The sequence below is a fragment of the Perognathus longimembris genome, chromosome 23, assembly GCF_023159225.1.
Source record: "Perognathus longimembris pacificus isolate PPM17 chromosome 23, ASM2315922v1, whole genome shotgun sequence".
NCBI classification, from domain to species: Eukaryota; Metazoa; Chordata; class Mammalia; order Rodentia; family Heteromyidae; genus Perognathus; species Perognathus longimembris.
Genome location: NC_063183.1, coordinates 3,752,568 through 3,778,719, shown reverse-complemented (window position 1 = coordinate 3,778,719; position 26,152 = coordinate 3,752,568). Strand labels below are relative to the sequence as shown.

At 38.1% G+C, this 26,152-nt stretch overlaps 1 protein-coding gene and 1 long non-coding RNA gene across 6 annotated transcripts in view; one reads left to right on the top strand and one right to left on the bottom strand.

The window, feature by feature from the left end:
• The window catches only part of Rbbp6 (RB binding protein 6, ubiquitin ligase), a 36,221-nt gene that overhangs the window by 8,131 nt on the left and 1,938 nt on the right, over positions 1 to 26,152 (bottom strand). For 2 of the 5 annotated variants that reach the window (XM_048333249.1, XM_048333251.1), the window contains exons 2-14: positions 20,953 to 21,052; positions 17,571 to 17,607; positions 12,792 to 12,836; positions 10,711 to 10,799; positions 10,501 to 10,597; positions 9,738 to 9,877; positions 6,942 to 7,114; positions 5,061 to 5,164; positions 4,617 to 4,951; positions 2,967 to 3,063; positions 2,570 to 2,648; positions 1,983 to 2,037; positions 660 to 707 (exon numbers count right to left, since the gene is read on the bottom strand). In XM_048333249.1, coding sequence (XP_048189206.1) covers positions 660 to 707; positions 1,983 to 2,037; positions 2,570 to 2,648; positions 2,967 to 3,063; positions 4,617 to 4,951; positions 5,061 to 5,164; positions 6,942 to 7,114; positions 9,738 to 9,877; positions 10,501 to 10,597; positions 10,711 to 10,799; positions 12,792 to 12,836; positions 17,571 to 17,607; positions 20,953 to 21,052 — 1,399 coding nt within the window. Of the gene's footprint in view, positions 1 to 659; positions 708 to 1,982; positions 2,038 to 2,569; positions 2,649 to 2,966; positions 3,064 to 4,616; positions 4,952 to 5,060; positions 5,165 to 6,941; positions 7,115 to 7,910; positions 8,025 to 9,737; positions 9,878 to 10,500; positions 10,598 to 10,710; positions 10,800 to 12,791; positions 12,837 to 17,570; positions 17,608 to 20,952; positions 21,053 to 26,152 lie in introns of all 5 variants that reach the window. The other 3 variants (XM_048333250.1, XM_048333252.1, XM_048333253.1) reach the window with 2 other exon arrangements.
• Positions 7,153 to 7,751, top strand: LOC125341170. The gene is made up of 2 exons (XR_007208899.1): positions 7,153 to 7,330; positions 7,361 to 7,751. It is a non-coding gene; the product is annotated as an uncharacterized LOC125341170 (long non-coding RNA).

Here is a 26,152-nt window from a genome sequence, read left to right as displayed (position 1 = left end):
GAACATTCTAAAGATACCAAAGTTTTTGGTATTTCAGGGCAGAAATATCATACTGTGTAGATTTTCACATGTAACAAGAAGATGTAACACTTTCCTCAACTGCTATTCCTGTGTGTGATAAACTTCTGACCATCCAAACTAAGGCTAAGAAACTGTTTTAGGAACACAAGAACTGCTTGAAGCTATCATTCATTTACTCAGAGCTTGTCAAGACCCCCACTTGTTAATATCAAAACAGAAAGAAAGGGGTTTATGATTTTTGTCTTTACTGTCTTGGAAAAGAATTACAAGTGAGCCTTAAACAATATGGGTTTGCATACAGATTCTTTTGGAGATTTACAACAATCTGAAAACTTACACAGCTTAAAAATTACTAAAACTAAGGTATATAATGAATAATGAAAAGTATGTGGGTAACAGTCTATTTGATCATTACCTCAAAATGTAGAAAAATCTTATTAAAAGTTACATTTATCAAAATTTGCTAGACTATACATAATACCACTCAGTTAAGAAAGATGTAGACAAATTAGGATTACATCTTACATTACCACAAATGTAGTATTACATCCTAATGGTAAAAACTAACTGCAGTACATACATTCTGTGCTACTATGATTCTGTTACTACAGTGATCTCAAGGGTTGCAAAGTACCCACCTTAAACACCGGGTAAGACTGCCATGGTGGTGCAAACCTGTAATCCAGCTACCAGAAATCAGAGATTGGGAGGATTATGGTTTCAGACCAGCCAAGGAAAAAGTTACCAAGATTCCTATCTCAACAAACAAGCTGGACCTGGTGGTATGTGCCTATAATCCCTGCTATGTGGGAAGTTTAAGTTAGATGGTCGATCATTGCCCAAGAGTAGACGTGGACGGAAAATATAAGACTCTACATGAAAAATAACTTTCAAAAGGCTGGGGTTTGGGCTGGGAATGTGGCTTAGTGGTAGTGCCTAACATGTATGAAGCCCTAGGTTCGATTCCTCAGTACCACATAAACAGAAAAAGCCAGAAGTGGTGCTGTGGCTCAAGTGGTAGAGTGCTAACCTTGAGCAAAAGAAGCTCAGGGGCAGTGCTCAGACCCTGAGTTTAAACCCCAAGACTAGCAAAAAAAAAAACAAAAAATAGGTTGGGGCTTGTAGATCACATGGTACAGCACTTGCTTAGCAACCACAAAGCCCTGGGTTCAAACTCTAGTACTGCTCTTCCCCAAACGCCCCGAATACATAACAACAAACAAAGAAATACAATAACAAGGTAATAATGTCCTTGTGAGCAGTTTGTCTGGTAAATTGTATCATATATTTTTCACTATATATAGCTCATATAACATACAAAATGTGTCAATCAACTATGTACATTACTGAGGTAAGGTGAGCAGCAAACTGGTAAAGCGGCAGAGCATTAGCCTAGTATGTGCAAAGCCCTGGGTTTGATCCCTCATGACAAAAAGTAAAACAAAGCCCTCTAAACTCCAGAAAACAAAAAACCATTATGAGGTGAGGTCAGTGCCCATAACCAAGTTGCTCAAGGAGCAACTGCACTCATTTTTATAATAACTCCTCATATAACTGATACTTTACATAAGCAGTATTATTTTGGCATGTAAAAGACTAATTATTCTGGCTTTAAAAAAGAAAAACAAAAGTACCACTGGTGGTGTGGTGAGGTGGCGTATACTTGTAATCCTCACTACTTAGGAGACTGAGATCTGAAAATCTCAGGTTGGAAGCCAGCTTGAGCAGGAAAGTCCTTGAGACTCTTATCTCCAACTACTCCAAAAAAAGCCAGAAGTGGCATTGTGACTCAAGTGGTAGAGTGCTAGCCTTGAGGAAAAGCAGCTCAGGGACAGCACCTAGGCTGAGTTCAAGCCCCCATAAATAAATAAACAACACTCTAAACATCCTGTCTTAGCTTAGTTTTCACTCTCTAGTTCAAAAGTAATTAATTACATGAGATTTATTTTAAACATACTTACTGTTCCCAGCCTGGCCGACCCCCACCTGGCCGAGCAGCATTTATCCTTACTGGGCCTTAAAACAAAAAAATAAAAAAAACTGTAAATATAAACTTGCATGTTGTTGTTGTTGTTGCTAGTCCCAGGGCTTGAACTCAGGGCCTGGGTACTGTTCTTGAGCTTCTTTTGCTCAAGGCTAGCACTCTACTACTTGAGCCATAGCTTTTTCTGAGTGTTTAATTGTAGTCTCACAGACTTTCTGCTGGGCTGGTTTTGAACAGTGGATCCTCAGATCTCAGACTCCTGAGTAGCTAGGATAACAGGTGTAAGCTACCAGCACCTGGCTCTAAAATTACTTTCTTTTTTGCCCGTCCTGGAGCTTGAACTCAGGGCCTGGGCACTATCCCTGGCTTCTTTTTGCTCAAGGCCAGCACTCTACCACTTGAGCCACAGGGCCAGTTCTGTCTTTTTCTACATATGTGGTGCTGAGGAATAGAACCCAGGGCTTCATGTATATGAGCCAAGCACTCTACTACTAGAGCACATTCCCAGCCCCTAAAATTACTTTCTAAGAGTAAAAAGGTCCAAATCCAAACAATTTTACTCACCAGTCGTAGGGATCAATTGTCCATGTAATAACGACTGTCCCAGCAAAGATGGAGTTCCAAGGACAGGCACCTGGTAACCCTGAATAACCACAAACAACTAGGGTTAAAAAAGAGCCATGGGAATGACAGTTAAATGCTAAAACCCTTAAATCAAATTTTTTTTTTTTTTTTTTTTTGCCAGTCCTGGGGCTTGAACTTGGGGCCTAAGCACTGTCCCTGGCTTCTTTTTGCCCAAGGCTAGCACTCTACCACTTGAGCCACAGCACCACTCTGGCCTTTTCTATATATATGGTGCCGAGGAATCGAACCCAGGGCTTCATGAATGCGAGGCAAGCACTCTACCACTAGGCCATATTCCCAGCCCCTTTAAAACAATTTTGAGAGCAGTAAAATGTACCTTCTCCTCCATAAGAGCAGTAAGTGCAATTGAGGACGTTCCCTTTGAATGTTCTGAAGCAAGGGCGGCAGCTGGCAATAATTTAGTATCAGAGTCCCTAGAAACAGTGAAATTTGTAATGTTAAAATGCCATCAGATATGGGAGATAATGAATGAATACAAGTAAGAGCAAGCACTATCCATTATTGTATTATCCATTGCATTGAGGTGAGCTACATCAAAGATGGTAAAGAGAGAAAAGAAGAGTGCACACCTTGAGACACCTTCTTATACACAAGCAGAGAAATGAGAAGAAATTGCCTTAACAAGAACTACATGACATATATACCAGATACTGCAAAAACACTAAAACAAGCAGCAGTGCGGGCTACACGAGGGCAAAAAGAATGGGATTAAAAGTTTTAGAACTGTGCATGTTGGTGGCATGCCTGTCACCCCAGCACTTAGGAAGCTTAGGTGCCAAGACTAGATAGAGTTCAAGGCCACCCTGGCTCTATCGGCAAACCCTTGTCTTGTTTTTATTTTTAATTTCCTTGCCAGTCTTGGGGCTTGAATTCAGGGCCTGGGCACTGTCCTTGAGCCTCTTGGTGCTCAAAGCCAGCACTCTACTACTTGAGCCACAGTACCACTTCTGGCCTTTTCTGTTTATGCGGTACTGAGGAATTGAACACATGGCTTCATGTGTGCTAGACAAACACTCTACCACTATAAGCCACATTCATTCCCAAACCCTTTTCTAATAGAAAAAAAAAGAAAGAGAAAAGGTAAACTAGCTCTTACCCCACCACTAAACTAACGGGCAGTCTTAGATAAGAGACCAACTCTTTGGCACCAGCAGCACACATCTGCAATTCTAGCTATTCAGAGAGCTGAGATCTGAGATGGAGGGAGGACTGAGGTTCAGGCCGAGTCCCACGCTCCAGCACCAGCACACACACATGTAAGAGACAAGGCATTACCTATACTGTGTCTATAGACACTACTACTTATCAACCAAATACAAGGTTGTATTAGACGAGTGGAATTTCTTAAATACAATTACAGAAGTCTCATCCTAAAGACTTTACTTCAATGTCAGAAACAGGTTCCAATGTGTATTTTTTAAAAGCTGGTTTAGTTTTTTAAGAATGATGCATCAGACTTACATGTCAAAAGGTTTCTTTCATTTCAGAATAAGATTTCAGTCTGTTTTCACTATTCTATAATTCTACTCTAGAACAATTATTCCTGACCTTTGTATGTTTTAACTCTTCTCTACCTGTTTTTACTCCTTCTCAATGTACTTTCCTAATTCCATCTTTATAACCATTATGAAATCTTGTACCTCTGAAGTGCAGAACTACTACAAAACTCAACATCTAATAGAGAATTTTAATTGGCAACTTGCTTAATCATCACATCAGAAGAATTAAGTTATTGCTTCTTCTGTTAGACTAAGGATTTTTTCTTTTTGAGACAAAACTCTTGATGTCTCCTTGCCTCTTGAGTGCTGGAATTGCCAGCATGCTTCACCAAGAATAAATCATTTCTTGCAAGTCATTCTAACTTACTGAATAGTCCACTAAAAAGCATCTGGCAATACACAATTAAAAATGAATACCACTGGCATCATTTGTTTTCTACCAAGGAGAAACAGCCAGGTAGACTTACCGGAAAGGTCCGTCAGACTTTTCTGAATGGACTGATATGGACACTGTTGCGGTTATATCGGGTACAGGAGCTGGGGCATTAGATGCACTTCCAGGTACAGGAGGGGCCAAGGACTGGTTGGACGCTAGTGAAGATATTGAGGGAGCAGGGTGAGCCGATGAAGACGTCACTGGAATCATCAGAGGATCTTGTTGTCGTGATATTGGAGACCTCATGAGAGGCTGCAGGTTCCGCTGAATGAGAGGTCTTGGAGGTGGTATTGGGGGTGGTGGTGGAGGTAATTGTTTTCGCAGTCTTTTTGTATAACCAGTTTCATTTTTGAAGTTATTAACAGCCTACAAGTACCAAACAGAAATGCAGAGTGTGTAATGCGGTATTCACTTACATAAGTTAAATCGGTGAAGATGTTAATTTTTTTCATAATAGGAATACAAACATAGCTACCTGTCGTAAAAATTTATTGGCAATTAAAGCATCAGGAGATACATCATTTTGATGACATGTTGGACATGTATGTTCATCTGATTCCAAGAGTGCTGTTCTTATACCTAGGTAATAAGATTTTTAAATATTAATAATAGGAACTCAGTGTTTATAGAATAAGTGAAATGGACAGCCTATACCTATTCAGTTTCCCAAGCACATAAGGTACTTCTTAGATTAAGGAACTTAGATATAGCATCTAAAGGTTAGGAGTCACTACATGACACAACTATATATGTATTCTCCCAGCTCTGAAAGGATTAAAAACTATGAACAGAAATCACCATTTTCAGTCTTTATCTCCCGCTTCCTGCATGGGAAGTGGAAATGTTTCATTTTTTCTAGTCCCCCCTATTTTAATGTTACACTAAAATAAATCTTTTCTAAAACTTAAAAGAGAAACCTAAGATAGGCCTCCTTGTTGCCTCCTCCCACCCCAGCCTTAACTTTTCTCTATAATCCAAGCTATTAAATCGAAGAAAAATAATGGCTCGATGCTGCTGGATCCTGTCTGTAAGGCTACTCAGGAGGCTGCGATCCAATGGATGGTGGTTTAGAACTAATCACAAAACTCCATCTCCAAAATACCAGTAAAAAGTCAGGTTGGCTGGAGGTATGGTCAGTGATAAACACCACCCAAAGCAAGCCAAGCAAGTGTTGAAGACTGAGTGCAATCCCTGGTATTCCTCAGACACACTGAAACTAAGCACTCTCTCCTAAGTGTTAGTTTTTGTGTAGTAGTTAAGATACTGCAGAAAAAAAATGATAGTGTACAAAGGGGACAAAAACTTTACACGGTGCATTTTAAAAAAAAAAAAAGCAGTAAGAATAGGGTATGAAAAATAAAAACAAAATGTTAAGGACACGTATGAAAAGTGCTAAGCTAGATATGGTTCATGCCTGTAATCTTAAATTACTTAGGAAGCTGAGATCAGGGGCTGGGTGGGACAAGTTCACAAAACCCCACCTCAACACAAAAATAGCTGCATATAATAATGGAATGAACCTGTTGTTCTAACAGGAGGTGGGCAGAAGGGGAGCATCAACAGGGATGAACATGGTCCAGACCAGCTGACAAAAAGCTAGACACAATCTCAAAAACAACCAGAGAAAAAAGGTCAGAGGTGTGGCTCAGATGGGCGATCACACACATATCAGGCACAAAGCCCTGAGTCAACACCCCAATATTGGGGTGTGTGTGTATGTGGGGGAAGCACAATATGAATTGCCCACAACACAGGTTAAGAGAAATACGAAGCTAAGATTCACTGATCATGTTTCAATGACTAGAGTTAAATGTACGCCATACTTTGAAACCATTAACTAAAAAAACTCTTCTCATCCCCGAAGAGGTTGCTATACAAAGATTCCAAAACTACATTTAGAAGTAAAACAAAAACCAAGCAGGATAGAATAGTAAAGTTTTCAGGTAAGAGCATTTTTTCTTCTGGGTAAGAAATACACCTAAGGTAAATGGTAGAAAAGAACTAAGAGCTAATGTAAGCAATTTAGCCTGTTTACAGAAAATTATCGTATGCTCATGAAGTTTAGAATAGGCTACTGTTCACAATCCAGAAAAGGGATTTTTGAAAACATTTCCAGTGAGGAACTAAGCCTCAAAAGGTTATATATATCTTGTAAAACACATAGAAAACAAATTCCCTATTTAAAAAGACAGAAAGAGAAAGAAAATCCCAACCCTCTCACTATTGACGCTCATAGATCAACAATTATTATCAACATTTTGTATTTTATTATTAAAACACACAGTGTTGGTTCAGAGCCTTTCCAAGCAAATATAAATGTTCTAAATAGTGTCTTCAAGGGTTCAGCCTCTCTTACACTCATCACAGTAACTGTTTCCACAGCAGGGAATGACAACAGCATCGGTCATGATGTCTTTGCAGATGAGGCACAGCAGTTCGTCTGGGATGGGATCGTCCTCTTCTGATGAAGAGGATGGCTCCTCTGGTAGGAAGGGTGGTTTTTCTTTCTTCCCTATTGCATATGCCTCTCTGTAAAAGAAGGTTTCAGAGTTGTAAGATAGCTACAGTGGCAAAGCATTCATGCTCCGTGTTCTACTATATCACAAGAACACAATTCAGTACAATTAGTGCAGAGAAGCATAGTTCCCCAAAGGGGAAAGTTGTATACATCCTAAACAAATAGACACAAAACATATCTCTAAACAAGTATAAACCAAAAGAAATAACTATAAAAGCAGTTAAAAGGTTCTTGGAATCCTAACTCTAAGAACTGAGTCCAGAGAGATAAAGCAACGCATACATTTTAACTTAGTATGCTAATCACAATTTTTACCAACCCTACCACATTTCTTGAAAAGCAACTAACAAAAAATTTCCTCCTCCATATTCCAATAGTTTCTGAAACCAATAAAGATATTAGACTGAATGTCGCAAGGTGGAAAATTAAAATGAGTAATTAAGAAGAACTAGCTCAAAGGAAGCCATCACTACATACAATAGAATGAAACTCCAAAAACCAGTATCTACCTGTAATTACTGTTTTAAGAATAATTTATTCAGCTAAGAAATGTGATTGAATACGTGTTAGCAAAATATGGAATAAAACACTTCATTAGACATTCTGGGTCCAGATTCTTGCAAAAATGTTGAGAATATATTAAAAATTTAAAAAAATTATCTTAGACTTGTCAACACTGCTTACACACTTTCAACTTTTCTGCACTCAAATTTGTAAGCCAAGGAATTCCTAGAGAAATCCTTTCTATTTAATGTGTTTATCTCAATGCTGAAAATGAAAGAATCTCAGCTATACAGAGTAGGGTACCTTAGGTGTGTTATTTGTGTTGCAGTTGCTCCATAGACATCACCACGATTCCAGAAATAAGTATCAATTTGCTTATGCCCCACTGTTCCCAATTTGTGAAAGAGGAGTCTCCCACTGCCCAAAAGAGAGAAAAGAAAAGAAGGGGGGAAAAAAAAGGAGAACAGGATAGAAAAAGAAACAGAAGAGTCTAAGTTGCTTATCAGTGGTGTTAGTGGAGAGGGTGAGTTTCATTTAAAATATCTGGGCTCCCATCTCTCCCCAGTACTGCCATTTGTATGGTCGACACAAATGGGCTTCTGTATTTCATCACTCAAAAGCAATGAAGTTAATTATTGTTAGGGTTCATGGATGTTTCCAATACAAACTTCTATTCTTAAAAAATTGACATAGTATAGGTAAGAGGGTCTGTTCTTAAACTCACTGCAAAAGTCATCTCAACCTGACCATGTTTGGAAGGATCTATGAAATGTCTGAGTTACAAACAGAATTAACAACAGACTCCTCTAAGATGATCCACAGAGACAAGAAGGTGACTGATAGTTAACAGATGGGGTGATGTGGAGGAGGTGAGGACTAGGAGTTTAGGAAGTCTAATTTATGGACTCGAATACTACATTACACACACAAATGTACACATCCAAATACAGGGTTATCATTCCAGAGCATATCCAATGTTCATCACCTTCATCTGTTTACTAAGCTACATGCCAACAGTCGTGCATGAAGCTGAAGGAGACTACGGCTTACATAGTTTTTCATTTTTCCTCTTGTCATTAGGAACATGGACGTTTACTCTCCCAGTGGATGTTTCTCAAAGTATTTTATCAAAATTTCCTAAAAGGCTTCTTTAAAATGCAGAGTCAGGATTGTATACCATACCTCTCAATAAAAAAAACCTAGGAGCTCATGGCCAAGAACTCAGAACCACAGTTTAAAGAAACACCCAATAACATTTATATCTACTGCGAATTGAGAACTGAAGACAATCAAAAGGTAATTAAACGTAATAATTATTAAGAGCAGATAAAAGTGGGAAGTTATCATGTTGAACCATACTACTAGGTTTTCATGTCTTAATCCTTTGGTAAAACAATGGCTCAAATTAAAGATATGCACTGAAGTATGCATGAAAAATAAAGTCTACTTTAGAATCTTAAGACTCCAGGGGAATAGAGTACCAGTGTCAGTGTCAGCATTGAGTAAAAAAGCCGAGAGCAGAAGGCCTTGAGTTCAAAGCCCCAATACTGGTACAAAAAAAACCCAAAAAAGCATATCCAAACTTCTCAATACTAAGTAGTATTTCATTTGTTTCTTATGTAAATCTGCCTTGATACAGAATTTTTTTTTAAGACAGGTCTCCCACGTATCTTTGCTAATTTGAACTTGAAATCATTCTGTCTTTGTCTTCTGAGTAATTGTGATTTATAGGTAAACACAGCCATGCTCAGCTTGCAAAGCTTTTTTTATTCTTAAAAATGATTTTATCTGTTTTGTCCACTTAGGAAATGGAAATAACATATAATAAGATAATGTGGGAGCATGTATGTGAATGAGAAAGAAAGCAGAGAATGACAGAAAAGAAGAAACTGGAAGACTACAAGGGAAGTGGCACTCAGTGATGACAAAACTCCAAATCCACTAGGAATCTGCTTAAATGGAGCTGACTGCAGCCTCTAATCTTAACAAGAAATGCAGCATGGGCAGACTCATTCTGATGTACAAAGTTCCCAAGGTATCCACAGAGCCAAGTTGTAAGCCTCAAGATAAATCACTACACCCTGGCACTGACTGTGGTCTCCACAGGTGATACCTAATTTGCATACTTACGCATCTATTGTTGGTATTGCATATTTTCCAGTGTTGGTAAGCATTGCACCTTTCATGTTAGGATCTTTCACCTCCATCATAAAACTTCTGGGAATCCCAGTGCTCTTTTTAATCCGAGGACCAGATTCAAAGTTCTTATCCTATGTGGATGGAAAAGAACAGAAAAGCAGTTAGCTTCATTTATTAATAGTTAATTTTGTGTAGTACTTACTACATAGTTATAATGTTTACTATACATGACCCTCAATCTTTACAACTGTTATGTGAAGTAAATACATTATCATCTCCATTTCAGAAAAGAAAAAAACAAGTTTGGAGAGACGAAATACCCTGGCTAAGTTTACTCTAGTAAAGGAAGAACCCCAGACATAAAACCTGGGGAAAATTTGGCTCCAGAGGATATGCCATTTTTATAGCGGTCATTTGTACCAACAAAGTAGATGGTTTAAAAAATAATCCTAGCTACTCAAGAGGGTTGACATCTGAGGATCGAGGTTGAAAGCCAATACCAGCAGTAAAGTCTGTGAGACTCTTATCAACAACTAACCCCCTCCAAAAAAACCCCCAACAAAACAAAACAAAAAAAACAACTGTGGTTCAAGTGGTAGACCACTAGCACTTAAGCACAAAAAGCTCAGGGAGAGTGCCCAGGCCTGGAGTTCAAGCCTCCAGACAAGCACAAAAATAAATAAATATAAAAATAAAATATATGTATATAGTCCTAAGAAAAAATGACATAGTCTAATTTTTCCTTTGAACTTACCCCATTTGTTGGACAATTCTTAATATAATGGCCAGGTTTACCACAACGGAAACAGGTATAGGATGGAGGTGGTGGACCTAGAGGTTTCTTCATGTAACTGGAAGAAAAAACATTACATGTCAACAAAAACTTTTTTTAAAAAATGCTTCTGATGGGGGAGGGGGGAGAAAAATCCACCCCTAAATTAGTATAAACTATGTCTGAACTTACTTGATTGGGTCGTATTCATGGCCAGATTGCGACATCATTGCTTTAATTTTATCTTCTTCAGAAGCATTGGCTTCAGCCAGATTGGCGGTCTGTTTAACAGGTAATTATTTGACACACACATTAGAAGCACATTTAAGACCACACAGCCAAAGACAACACCACTCATCCTGTAAAGAGCAGTTTCTAGACTAGCTTTGTATAAAAGCAGCGATCTCCATGTAAACTTGGAAGAGGTACTGGGAATTCCTTAGGTGGTTACATGATGTCTGGGTGTGTGGGAGGCTGCAGAATCTTTCTGAGGGCACTCTAACCTTAGACCCTGCTTATACATTAGGTTTTGTATACTTGCCCTAAGATTTAAACACTGAGATTAAGTTGGGAGGGATGCACTTGATGTTCTTAAATTTTAAAATACTTCAAGTGTCACAATATGAAGATTGTTCATTTACATTTACAACCTTGAGGGCAGAGAAAGGGGCAAACGATTGAGCATATTATGCAGTAACCTTAAGTCAGAAGTCTCTAAGTAGCAGGGTCAATTTTCAAGTATAAAAGATGTGCATTAACTATTTACCATTTAGATTCTATTCTCTATAAATTTTATAAACTTCATCTACAAGCTATAAACAATAGTGTAATATAAGCAGAGTCTAAGGGAGTCAACTGGAATCCTCAAGCATCTAGCACTCATATCAGACACTCACTGGGTTTTATCTTTGCATTCATCCACAAAACAAGCAACCAGTTTTAACATTTTATTGTAATTTCATATACAAAAGAATGCTTAACATTAACAGAGCTTAGAACAGCAACATTTACAGAAAACTGGATTACAGATGTTTAACAACTAATTTGTTTGAACCCAAAAATTATTTTACAAATAAGATTTTAAAAATAATAAAAAGAATCCCCCAAACGCCAAAGCAAGGAAACAATGGTAGGAATAGACTCAAATATGGTCCTTAACAGTACATAAAAATAAAGAGTATACTATATATAAACTGCTAAAGATGTTAGGTTAACTCTATGCTAAACCACTCTGCTTTAGAAAACCATAAAATAGGATGGTTTTAGTCTACTTGTCATATCCCAGTTCTAATGTTCAGTTTTCCTAGTAAAAGAACTAAAGAAATAACTATCTACTACTAGGGTATTTTGGGGATATGGCATGGGAGAAAAGGACACAGCCTAAGTAGAACAGAGCAAGGACAAGACAGGAAGGGACAGCCCTAATGGAAAACCATCCTTTATGCATCTAACAGTGGGGAGAAAAAAGGGCTTCTGGACAGCTTCCTTCTTGGCCCTCAAAAAGTCTGCCTGTTCTTTTCTTATAAGGCACAATTTGTATGCTAAATGTATTATTTTAAAAAGCAATCCATTACTAGTGCTTTTCCAAACAAACGATACACATTGTCAAGAAGAAAATGCAAGCAATCTTATCGCAGAACATGGCACATACAATGGTTTCAGGAGGTTAACAACTTGCCTCTCTGCCAAACATACACATAGGTATATTTCTGCAAACAGCTTTATACACTTACACAATTCCTGTAGTCTGTGTTCAAACAAATTAGGTTGTTTAAAAACTTTCTAAGGCAGACAGACTACAAATCTATAGATATAGCATAAGAAACAACTGTATCACATTTAAAATATTGACCTTCATGGGGATCAATTCAAATATTCAAGAAATAGCCAGGCAATCGTCCGGGTGAAGGAAATCTTCAGTTTTGGCTGCTTAAAGTCCACATAATTTACAGCCAAAACCAGGGGATTCCTCCAGAACTTTGTTAGTTTCCAATGTGTAATTTAAAAAAATGTATGGGGGGGGGAATGATTAAGTGTAGCTTCGTGTGTTTCTTCTGTCTTGAAGATGACAAAACGCCAACATTATGCTGAGGCTGACCAAGTACTCCCCTAATCTTCTCAAAACAGCAACTACTCTTTATAGAATAATATGTACAATGCTCATGGCAAGACCCATCCTCCCCCAACCCAGCTTAAAAAAAGTTGGACTACATGAAAAGAATGTTAGAAAAACACTTATATTTTCAAGAATATATTATATATATTATATATACCTTTGTAAGCTGGGCCAGAGTAATAGATGCAGAAGAGTCATCAATCTGTTCATAAAAAATTAAACACACATTCAAGTTCCACACTGAAAATAGCGGAAAATGATCATATAGTCCCTAATGTCATTTAATGCTCAAACACTGGGCATTTTCTTAGTTTTCTAAAGAACAGCATTTTAAGTCTGAAATGTAGCTCAATCTACTTTATTTTTTCCTATACTCCTTGACACCCAGTTATAAGGTTGTCAATTCTGGGGGACTTAACTGCAATGCAAAAACAGGGTAAACAAAGTGCATCACACAGGAAATTGGTTAAAAGTGGTGGCTAGAAATTCAGTAAGAACCCATTGTCTCAATGCTCTCTAAATTTGATATTGCTCAAAACAATGTACCCACGATAGAATAAGCAATCTTTCTAATTATACAACATGGTTAAAACAAGCAGCTTTGTAATGGCTCATAATTGTTTTAATAAATAAGAGCACCCACACAATTGCTACATTACTTTGTGGGCATATAAATTGTTTATTCTCCTATGCAAATAACAACAACAACAATAATAATAGCTTCAGCTTTATCAAGGCAAAGATGTTTAGCCAAAAAATAAACCCCAAAGAACAAAAAATGAGGGATAGATAAGGGTCCTGGGGAAGGACTGAGTTATTATATATGATGGATATGAAAGGAAGTTAATGTAACCAAACACAGCAAGGATATATGGAAGATATGAGAGCTTTAAAACAAAAATCCATTTGAAAATTGAAAGAAAATTTCTTTCATCTCATCCTCTAAAAATGATTTAAGAAAAAGTCCAGTGCTCAGGCCCTGAGTTCAAGGCCCAGGACTGGCAAAAGAAAAAAAAGAAAAAGTCTAACTCTGTGTATCATATATACATAACTTAAGTAAATAACTTGCTCTATAACTTCCTATTTCATAAGCAGGTTGTTTGTTCTATTATACCATAAGTTTCTTAACTCTTGTTCATAATGGAGAAAATATTAACAAGACATCTGGATCAAACAGTTGAGTATTAATAGTATTAAAAATAGCATGAATTTAGACCTCAAACAGAAATGTCATCAGTTTTAATATGAAGTTCATAGCCATTATCCAGTCCAGAAATGATTCAATGAATATCAATGATGTTAGCTAAATTTAAGATGCATCTTAGCTGGGCACCGTGACACACTTCTCCAATCCCAGCACTCAAGAGGTTGAGGCACGAGGGTGGAGTTTGAAGCATCCTGGGCTACATGGGCTGGCAAGTTGAAGCCAGCCAGACCTCTCAAAAAGCAAAACAAAAAAACCTTCCCCAAACCAAAAAAAGAACTTTCAAATAGGGTTTTAAAGTTAATTTGACAGAAATTATTACTGGGATGTTTATTTAGAGTTTTTTTTTTTTTTTTTACATTCCACACTGAAGGACTGTAAAGAGTTCATGAGAGCCTGCAGGGTACCAATGGCTCATGTCTGTAATTCCACTCAGGAGTGTAAGATTTGGAGGATGATGGCTGTTTGAGGCCAGCCTATTCAGAGAAGTCCTGAAGACTCCCTCCCCAACATAATCAGTAAAATGCAGTAGTAGAGTGCCAGTCACGATCAAGAAAGCAGTGGGAGCTGGAGGTCCCGAGTTCAAGCCCTGGCAACTGGCAAAAGAAAAATAAAATTCATAATTCACTAATCCAGCAAAATCTACCAATGATTCTTGAAGTTGTTTTTTCTCTAAGAATAAATCTCAAGAAATTTAAAAAAATACACAAATACTCCACTTTCATCTAAAATATAACATTTTACTTTATATTGGCCAGAAATAGCCCGAATGTAAGTGACAAGGAGCATCAAATCGATCATTATGTATACCAACGAAGTAACAGCTTTAACAGTGTCCTCAGAAAAAAAGAAATTCATTGTATTAATTTTTTTTAAACCACTGGTACTGAAAAACAACACAAAATCTTCCTACTCCTAATTTTATTGTCCTTGTTTTTGTGCTGAACTTCCTTATCCTTTCACTTTAGGTTTCTACTCCCATTGTATCATTTACTCAGTGAATTGAAAGTGACTTCAGATATGTAACTGAATCTCATTATGTTCCCTCACCAAATCACCATATAGCACCCAGAGTACACCTCAGAATCTGCCAAGTCAAATCAGTTTAGAAAGCTATCACCTTGGTTTCCTACTTCTAACAAGATGTGAAAAATGATGGAAATATTCACAAAAAAGTTTAGAAATTTATATGTACTAAAATATAAAAATTTCTTAGTAAAATACTGTTTTTTGAAAAAGCTAACATTCTCAAAATACTTCTTAAGATTAACCCACCTCCCTGTATCTAAATAGGAGGCTTTGTTTTCTGGAAGCAAGGACCTCAAATCTTTTATGCTGACAGCTGAGTGGAATAAAAAAACCTACAAAACTAATACAGACCCTTAGTCAGCAAATACTGCATTTAGTTTTGGCACAGCAACCAGTATGGGAAGATGACTGTAAACTAAACAAGGCTAGGGAATATGGATCAGCCATCTCTGATTGGACTTGGCCTCACCAAAAATACGCACACTTGCTATCAGAACTCAAAATCTGGTCAGTGCCTCTATTTACTTCACATTATGTGAATGTGTACAACCACATCACTTTTTTTTGCCTCTAAAGAACACTAATTATTCTCATCCTAAATGTCAGCAAATATACCCCATACAAATAAAAGATGGGGTTAACAAGTTATCTGATGTCTCCAGTTTCTAATATCTCCATTTCACTTAATTCTACATAAAAATTAAGGCTACTTTTTGAAAGCATTGAAAAAAAAAAAAGGAGAAGAAAGAAAAGAGAAACCTAAGCAAGCTTAAAATAAAACTGCTTCTTATAAATGTAATACAGACATGCCAGGGAACACACAAGGCTAAAAGAATGTTAACTTTATTTATGAACATGTGATTTGTGTTTATACACATGCTAATAAACAAAAGGGAAATAATTGCTTTCAAGAAATAAAACTGCATCTGCATAGTTTAAATACTATATAAAAATGTGCTTTATACAAAATGGGTTACATTTACTACCACATTCACCAGGATAGTTGATCTAAATTTGTGCTAGCATTTGGATACATAAAAATCAGCTTTAAACCAATCACCAGCAAAACAGAAACTTGGACAGTTTTTACAGCATTATGCTTAAAAAAAAGGAAAAAAAAAGAAAACAAAAACCTTATATACCCAAAAAGAGGGGGAAAAATCCCAAAACACTAAAGGCTTTTTATCTTTGAATCACTGTTTAGTTCCACCAGAACTAAGGCCATATACTTTAGAGAACAATTTCAGAATTCAGATAGTCTGTTTTCTTTTTTTAAGATCCAACGATCCAGGGTTAGTGAAATGCCTCATACACAAAGATCAGCTTAAAAAGTATAAGCAATACCCTTGAATTCTAAAGGAAGATTTCAGATACCTTACATTGTGTACAATATCAAGCCTGAGCAGTAAAGAACCATTAGGTTTGCAGAACCCAATTAATTAGATAGACCTATGTTCTGAAACACATTATACCTCACAATTTTGAAACTCAAAGTAAAAATAGTGTTAAACTTATGACCAATCTGTGATTATAAAAATAAGGTGTCATACTGGGTTCCTGGTTAAGAGGAGTTACCTTTGATAAGTTTCAGCTTTCAGTAGCCTGTAACTAATTTTAATACAAGAAAAAATGTTTAATTTGAACAGATTGGGTAGAAGTACAAGATATTGTATTAAGTTTTGAAACCAGTACACCCAACTGTACAAAATCATCAAAGTCAGCGGGATATTGAGGCACTTGGTTGTGGAACAATTCTGTTTTCACTTTACAGTGCAGGTATAGACAGAGGGTGGAAGGTCAAACTGCCAAATAAAGCAAGATTAATCAAGCTGTACCAGTGGTCAGCTGGTGTTTCAACTGGTCAGATGTGTTTCAACTTGGTCAAAGCATCAAACTCTACCGAAAAAGCTGCATGTTGCTAATGCTTTTTTATTTTTTATTTTTTTTTGGGGGGGGGGTGCTGGTCCTGGGGCTTGAACTCAGGGTCTGAACGCTGTCATTGAGCTTTTTCAGTTCAAGGCTAGCGCTCTACCACTTGAGCCACAGCTCCACTTCTGGCTTTTTAAGGTAGATAACTGGAGATAAGAGTCTCCGGACTTTCCTGCCCGGGCTGGCTTTGAACCGTGATCCTCAGATCTCAGCCTCCTGAGTAGCTAGGATTACAGGGGTGAGCCACCAGCGCCCGGCTTGCTAGTGCAGCTTTGCAAGCCATCAATAAGGCCAGTGGGGAGGGGGAAAAAAGCTAACATAAACTAAGTGATACAACGTGAAAATGGCAAAAATATACACTCCAAACATTGTTTTTATTGCAAGAAACAAAAAGCACACAACAGCCTGTACATACATACAAAATACTAACTATAGACAGACAGATGTAGAACATGGTATCATGTTCATCAGTGTAGAACCTACATGATCTAAAAAGAATCATACAGTACTGTACAACGCAGTGTCATACAGGGGCAATGCTCTTGTCTTTAATATGAAACAGTGCAACGGGTACAAATTACCCACTTCTACAGAAAAACTGCAAATTATGCCACATATATTCATGTTCAGCTGAGCTGTCATCAAAATACATTTTATTTACAATATGTACTATAACCAGTTGGTTATTATGTTCTAAAATGATTTACTTCACTGAAAAATTATAAAGGTTAAAGCATTGTGTAGAAAAAAGTGGGAGATTGTGTTTTTACATACTGCTTTTGTAGTTCCCATCACTGGCTCAGTTCGACTTCTAAAAAAATAAAACAAAAACTAACATTAGTAACTTACAAATTATTGTGCTAGAAATCTCAGTATGTCATCTTTAATCACATATTTTTAGAAATACAACTCTAGTAGTACAAAGCTTTAAATAGTCATTTCAGAAGTAACAAAACAACTTGGATTAATTTTTACCTTTAAAACAGTTTAAGGTCCTGTGGTATAAAAAACAAAAAACCTCACACTGAAAACGGGGCACCAGTGGCTCATTCCCAAAATCCTAGCTACTAAGGAGGCTAAGATCTGAAGATTGTGGGTCAAGGGGCAGGAAAGTTGGAGGGACTCTTAAGTGGAGCTGTGGGACCTGTGGCTCAAGTGGTTGAGCACAAGCCTTAAGCAAAGAGCTCAGGGACAGTGCCCAAGCCCTGACTTTAAGCCCTGGGACCAGCACAGGCACACACAAAAATTTTCATCTTGTCACTTAGAATAAATATTATTATTTTTTGTCTGTCCTGGGGCTTGAAGTCAGGGCCTGAGCACTGTCCCTGGCTTCTTTTTGCTCAAGGCTAGCACTCTACCTTGAGCCACAGCGCCACTTCTGGCTTTTTCTATATATATGGTGCAGAGGAATTGAACCCAGGGCTTCATGCACAGTAGGCAAGCACTCTACTACTAGGACACATTCCCAGGCCCAGAATAAATGTTTTATGAAAGGTAGGAACGGACTGTATTTTAGTTCAAAATGTTTATATAGAAATGGACAATCTGGCCAGGTGCCGGTGGCTAACACCTATAATTCTAGCTGTTCAGGAGGCTGAGATCTGAGGATGGCGGTTCAAAGCCAGCCTGGGGACGAAAATCCGTGAGACTCTTATTTCCAAACCACCACCAGAAAACCAGAAGCGGCGCTGTGGCTCAAGTGGTAGAGTGCTAGCTATGAACTGAAGAGCTCAGGGACAGTGCCCAGGCCCATAGCCCAAGCCCCATGAATGATCCCCCGCCCCCGCCTCCCCAAATAAGGAAGAAATGGACAATCTGATGTTTATACAAACTAATAACCCCAAAAGAAATTTCTTTTTACACAGGAAGTGAGACCCAAGTAGCTTCAAATGCTTTGTGCTTTTTATTTTGTAGAATTTGCTCAACAAATTCTTGAGACATTCTAGGAAACAAATTATATCTGAATTAATATAATTTTATATAGGAAGCAATTTATTTTGCCAGGTACTTCAAATAATTCCATTTTCAAGAATTTTGGAACATCGGGCTGGGGATTTGGCCTAGTGGCAAAGAGTGCTTGCCTCATATACATGAAGCCCTGGGTTCGATTCCTCAGCACTACATATACAAAAAATGGCCAGAAGTGGCGCTGTGGCTCAAGTGGCAGAGTGCTAGCCTTGAGCAAAAAGAAGCCAGGGACAGTGCCCAGGCCCTGAGTCCAAGCCCCAGGACTGGCAAAAAAAAAAAGAATTTTGGAACATCAAAACATCCCCGGAAATGGTATGTTTGTAATACACACACACATTATGTACATATGTATGTGAATGTATGTGTATATATGTATGCATGTGTGTATATATATATGTATATACATATAAAATTCATAGTTTATTTTGTTTTAGGGACTAGAGTCCAGGCTAGCTGGAAAAATCATGAACCCCTCGTCTCTGCCTCCTACGTGCTGTGATTATGGGAATGTGATCATGCCTGGCTAACAGTCAATATTTTTTTTAAAGTACATAGGATATAGTACAGCATAGTATTTCATATCAGAAAGAAAATTTATTTTATAATTCTTTTTTTTGGAGGGGGGGGAGGCAGTCGTGGGCCTTGGACTCAGGGCCTGAGCACTGTTCCTGGCTTCTTTTTTGCTCAAGGAAAGCACTCTACCACTTGAGCCACAGCGCCACTTCTGGCCATTTTCTGTATATGTGGTGCTGAGGAATCGAACCCAGGGCCTCATGTATACGAGGCAAGCACTCTTGCCACTAGGCCATATTCCCAGCCCCCCAGCCTTTAAGTTTTTAAGAATTCTAAATTAGGGGGCTGGGAATATGGCCTAGTGACAAGAGCGCTTGCCTCGTATACATGAAGCCCTGGGTTCCATTCCCCAGCACCACATATATAGAAAATGGCCAGAAGTGGCGCTGTGGCTCAAGTGGCAGAGTGCTAAGCCTTGAGCAAAAAAGAAGCCAGGGATAGTGCTCAGGCCCTGAGTTCACAGCTTAGGACTGGCCAAAAAAAAAAAAAAAAAAAAAAAAACCAAAAAAACTTAAAGGCTGGGAATGTGGCTTAGAGGTAGAATAGAATGCTTCCCTATCATGCATGAAGCCATTGGGTTGAATTCCTCAGTACCACATACACAGAAAGAGCTAGAAGTGGGAGAGTGCTAGCCTTGAGCAGAAGCTAAGGGACAGTGCCCAGACCCTGAGTTCAAGCCCCAGCCCTGGCAAAAAATAAAATAAAAAATAAAAAAATCACTTAAAACTAAAAGCACAGACCACTGAGCTCACTTGGTAACCACAATAATGAAAAAAATGTTCAGCTCTTTTAAGTTAGGATTCAGAAGGTATTATAGAAGACTCTTCTAATGTTAAGATATACATACAATATAATCTTACCACAAACTAAAGGAAAAAAAAAACACCTTAGAATATGCGGCCTACAGGAGGCAAAGCTCCAAGAAGTCTATTTAACCTCAATTCTAAAACACAATCCATTTATTAGGACTGGCAGAAATTTTCACTGACTCAAAAAACTTGTCAAAATTTCAAACAAAACCATCTAATTTCTTGGTAGAAATCACTACTTTAAAATCATCCAAGGTGAAGCCCGTCACATATCACAGCTCTGTTGTCACTATTAAAATTTCAAAGTGGAAAGATTACAGGCAATTTTTAATTATGCTTCTTTACAGACTATAAGCTCTAGTAATGGGAACTGACCTTGTACCAAACACCTGAGCAGGTATCTATAGGGCTCTCACTGCAGAGATTACAATGGGTAGATGCTCCAATCCCTTATAATGAATGGCCTATGTTTTCAAATTTGTGCGATCTTCCTAGTTACACCTAGTGTAATTAATGTGCTACCCAAATAGTTACATTTTTTTAGGGGACAATGACAAGCAAAAGTCATATACACGTTCAGTATAGACACAATAACCATAGGCTAAACTATACAGAGTACATGTCAGCAACAAAAGGCCATACTGAGCAAACATTTTCCCTAGTAATAGTTCTAACATTGGCAAGGCAATTTAATCAGAGAAGAAACCAGGAAAAACAATCCCTTTCCCTTATAGTTTCAAGGATTGGGAACATCAACAAATTTTAAAAGGTCTATTTTGAAATGCTTATTAGATTTTTGTACTTACATAACATATGTCTTGCTTGTGGATTTAACACCTCCAATAGGAATTCTTCTAACAATTACAGATGAGTTCTTAGGAATCAGAGCATTATCATCAGTATATTCTGTAAATAGAAAAATAAAGTCAGGGACTTAAGTTCTTCAGACTGAGAAAAACTGCAATCGAACATACATTTCATAGGAAATGAACAAAAGACACAGAAGAGCATGAATACCTACCTAGTCTTACCTCCTAAATTACTAGTAATCTGTTGCATACTAAAAAATGTCAGCCAGGTTATTGACTCTAATAACACTACTTGTGAAATTCCAAATCTTTAAGTTGCTAGAATGAAGTCAGTCTTCCCTAAGCCTTAAACATGAGGTGACTATTATGCTTCCCACCTCACAAAATTTATTACTAGAGCAGACTACATGAGCAAACAAAAAAGGTTGTGTGTGTGTGTGTCATGGGGCTTCTTGAACTCAGGGTCTGGGCACTATCCCTGAGCTGTTTTTTTGCTCAAGGCTAGCACTCTACCACTTTGAGCCACAGCTCCACTTTCTGGTGGTTAGAGGTAAATCTCTCATGAATTTTCCTGGTGGGCTAGCTTTGAACCATGATCCTCACTCAGACTTTAGCCTCCTGAGTAGCTACGATTATAATCGTGAGACGCTATGGTCTGGCTCAGAAAAGGGTTTTCTAGTAAAGACTGAATAGTGGATGTCACTTGGATAGAATGTTGATTCAAAGAAATACCCTCTGAAGAGCCTACATCAGTGACTTAAAACCTGAGAAATCAGCAAGATACACAAAAGCTAAAGTGTATTTTAGACAGAGGGAAAAAAAGTGACACAGAAAGGACTGTAGGGATAAATAGAATGAAAATGACACAAAATACAGGTAAAGGTTATACAGAACATACATTCATTTCACTTCTAAACTCAATAGGAACTCATTGGTAGATCTTCGTGTAGTGTTGGCAACTGTGATAAAAAGATTGCTCTGGCATCAATGTTAAGAATGAACCCCAGGGGCTGGGGATATGGCCTAGTGGCAAGAGTGCTTGCCTCCTATACATGAGGCCCTGGGTTCGGTTCCCTAGCACCACATATACAGAAAATGGCCAGAAGTGGCGCTGTGGCTCAAGTGACAGAGTACTAGCCTTGAGCAAGAAGAAGCCAGGGACAGTGCTCAGGCCCTGAGTCCAAGCCCCAGGAATGGCCAAAAAAAAAAAAGAATGAACCCCAGGATAAGAATAGAAATAGGGTGACTAGTTAACACTATCTAGTCCAGATAGAAGTGATGGACTGGGGGTTGGAAGGGGTAGCTCACATGATATAGGAATTATGGCCCATGATAGGCTGTGGCATGTAGAGAAATGGAGAGTCAAATGTTATGGAAGTATAACTAACAAGTCTTGTTGCTGCACTGGACATTGAGAATATGGTGAAAGGAAGAATTAGGTATAAACTCATGGGTTCTCAGCTTTAGCAAATCACTTTTTAAGACCAATATGATGAATGGATGCTATTTTTCTACTTAGATGGCCTGTTTAGTCTATAATACTTCTAATAAGAATAAAATCTAGAAGGAAATTGGAGCTTTACTGAAGTTAAAAGAAAAAGAGTTGCTAAGAAAGGGATGTGTCAAATGTATCATCTCCTTTAGTCATACAACCAGGTAATGGGTCCGTTTCTGCTTCACTTACTTAGCACAAAGCTGCTGACTTTATTTCAGCTTTTATTACTTTTATAGTAAAAGTGCTACTAGTATTCCGTTAAAACTAAATTGCTCACTCAAGGGTCCTTTTTAATATGTTCTACATGGCTGTCACAGGTATCCAAAAAAGTGATGCAATTTCCTAGATTTAGGCTCTTAGTTAATGCAAGACTATTATTTTCTTGTACAGTTCACAATAGCCTCAAATTCCAAGCAAGCTAAAGAGAAAAAAAAAATCAGAAGCAGGGAGGATATAAGATTTTTTATTGTCCTTGTGTTTAAACTCAGGGCCTGAGCACTGTCCTTGAGTTTTTTTGCTTAAGGTTAGCACTTGTAGCAGCTAGGATGATAGGTGTAAGCCACTAATGTCTGGCAGGATGACAGATTTTTTTTTCTTTTTTTTGCTGGTCCTTGGACTTGAACTCAGGGCCTGGATGTTGTCCCTGAGCTTTTTGGCTCAAGGTTAGTGTCCTATATACTTTCCTTCATGGGCTGGCTTCCCAACCTTGGTCCTTGATCTGAGCCTCCTGAGTAGCTAGGATTACAGGTGTGACACATTTTAATCAGTTTAAAAAGTTAATTCTACATTCAAAACTTAGGTGTCAAACATCAAAGTAAAAAAACAAAAAACATTTTAGACAGGGTTTTGCTATGTAGCCAGGTTTTAGGTGAATCCTTCTTCCCCAAAGCTGAGATTATAGATTATAGGCATGTACTGTCATACCTAGCTAGGAAGTTTCTTATTTGCCAGTCATGTAGCTTGAACTCAGGGCCCAGGTACTATCCCTGAGCTGCTTTCTGCTCATGGCTAGCACTTTACTACTTTTGAGCCACAGCGTCACTTCTAGCCTTTTCTGTATATGTGGTACTGAGGAAACAAACCAAGGGCTTCATGCATGCTAGGGAAGCACTCTACCACTGAGCTACATTCCCAGCCCAGAAGTTTCTTATTTTTAACAATACAAGTGAATTCACAATAGCGCTCAAAATATTAATTTGATCAGCACAGTTCAGTTAAAGCAGCACTAAAGTCAGGGCTCCATACCCCTCAGATATTCTAATCAGGTTAAGTACCTGAATTTACAATGACTTTCAAACTAAAAAACTATCTTACATTTACATAAATCCCTAATGAGTAGTCTATTTCAAAGACTGGCCAGTGTTTTTTGTTTGTTTGGGTCTTTTTGTGCCATTCTTGGGGCTTGAACTCAGAGCCTGAGTGCTGTCACTGAGGTTTTTTGCTCAAGGCTAGTGCTTTACAACTTGAGCAACAGCTCTACTTCCTGCTCTTTTTTTTTTTTGGGGGGGGGGGGAGGCTGGTGGGTAGAGAGTCTCTCACACCTCTAATCCTAGCCACTCAAGAAGCTGGAATCAGAGGATTGCGGTTCAAAGCCAGCCCAGCCAGGAGAGTCCATGACTTTTGGCCAATCCTGGGGCTTGAACTCAGGGGCCTAGGTACTGTCCCTGAGCTTCTTTTGCTCAAGGCACCTTCCAAATTGCTCACACTAAGTTCAGAAGGAAGGCTGATGTGTTGTTGGGGGTACGAAAGAACAGATTAGTTACACAAAAGTATGAAAATGGGAAGTTTTCAGATATAATAAAGTTCACTTGGGATCACTGTGAAATACCGTCTAGAGACAAGCAGGATTCTTAAGTCCAAAAACACAGAATCCTGACCAAAGCATTTTAGTCTTCTCAAGACTTAAAGACCCTAAACACCTATCTTCAAATTATAAGGAAAGCTTTGTAGCAATATGAAATATTAGGTAATTTGAACATTAAACCAAAAAATCCAGTTCAACATTCTCTCCTACGTAATCTCCTATAAGGCTTTTGCTTTTAGCACTTACTTTGCAACATGAATTTACATTTATTTTAACCCACTGGATAATGCCAAAGCCAAGTGGCATTCTCATTTAACTGCTTTGTAATAGGTACTATCTCCCATATACTACTCAAGAATATCCTTCTCTCCTAACTTGATGGAAAAAAAGCAGTTGTCTTGCACAGCACTTCCTCCAGAAAAGGGCAGCTCATACAATTATAAAGCTCCTTCCTGGATGTCAGGGTAGATCCTATGTTAACAGGAAAAACACAAGGTCAGAAAACTCTTCAATTTAAGTACCAGATTCCTTCAACTACAACTTACTCCAGTCTAAAAGTTTTATTTGATTGCTAAGTAGATAAGATGGACCAAGCCTAACCCCAAATGATTCAACTGTACTACTTACTATTCTAGTAAAAAGAAACCTGCATAGTGTTTTAGAACTGCCTGATATCCTCTAGTTGCATTTATCTTTCCTCTCATTCATAAATACTCAATACAGCAAGATGGCCTATAATTCTTCAAAATCTGTCTTTATGAACAGTTGCCTACAATAAATATTAAGAGATGCTTCTGGTATAGTTTAAAAAAGCTGTCCTTGGGGCTGGGAATATGGCCAAGTGGTAGAGCGCTCCCCTTGTATGCAAGAAGCCCTGGGTTCGATTCTTCAGCGCACGCGCGCGCACACACACACACGCCAGAAGTGGTGCTGTGGCTCAAGTGGTAGAGTGCTAGCCTTGAGCAAAAAGAAGCCAGGGACAGTGTTCAGAGGCCCTGGTTTAAGCCCTGAGTTCAACCCACGACTGGCAAAAAATAAAAAGAAAAGCTGTCTTTGACCACCAACAATTTTTCCTCTCCCTAAAAGACATACAGATAATTCCAATTACCAAAGGAACGGACTCACTTATTTTTAGTAAGAGGAAGCAGACAATATTGTTTCAAACCTATTGTCATATAAATTCTTCTGTAATGATTACTTTTGAGTCCCACACCACACGCCAATAATGCTGGTCCTCAGTCTAAAACAATTATACTTATGTGTGCATTGTAAATGACAGGAGCCATGACAGAATTTAAACTACAAATTAAAGGCAGGGGATCATCTTTTTTCAACCAGTACATCACATATTATGCCAAAGTTGGCGATCAGTTTAAAATTAACCTAACCCCATTACTATTTCTTCATATTCCAACAATAAATCTCAAACTACCGATTAAAGGCAGGGGGCCACACTTTCAACCACTACCACGCCAAATTTTATGCCAAATTTAGCTATAAATTTGACTAACCTAGTCAGAACTTCCTATTTCTTCACACCCCAACAATAAATGTCATTAAACCAATCTACTAAAAACCACACATCAGCATTGCTATTCTGGAAAAAGAAAACAAAATAAAACCAGGGTCAGAAAAAGACTGTCACGCTTGTCTAAGTTTCTGAATTTCCAGTAGAAAATATTTTAAACACGGGAGAAAGAACTTGAAGAGTCCAATCACTGGTTTACTAACACTCACATGGCAGCAGTCTAGTAAATTTCTAAGTATCCTGGTTTTGAGAGGGTCAGAAAGAAGTATTAGAACTTTTGGGCTTTCCTGAATTGCTCAACTTAAGAGTAATATGATGAACTAAGAGTCCAACTGCCGAATTACTGTATTAATTGTGGACTCTGCACACA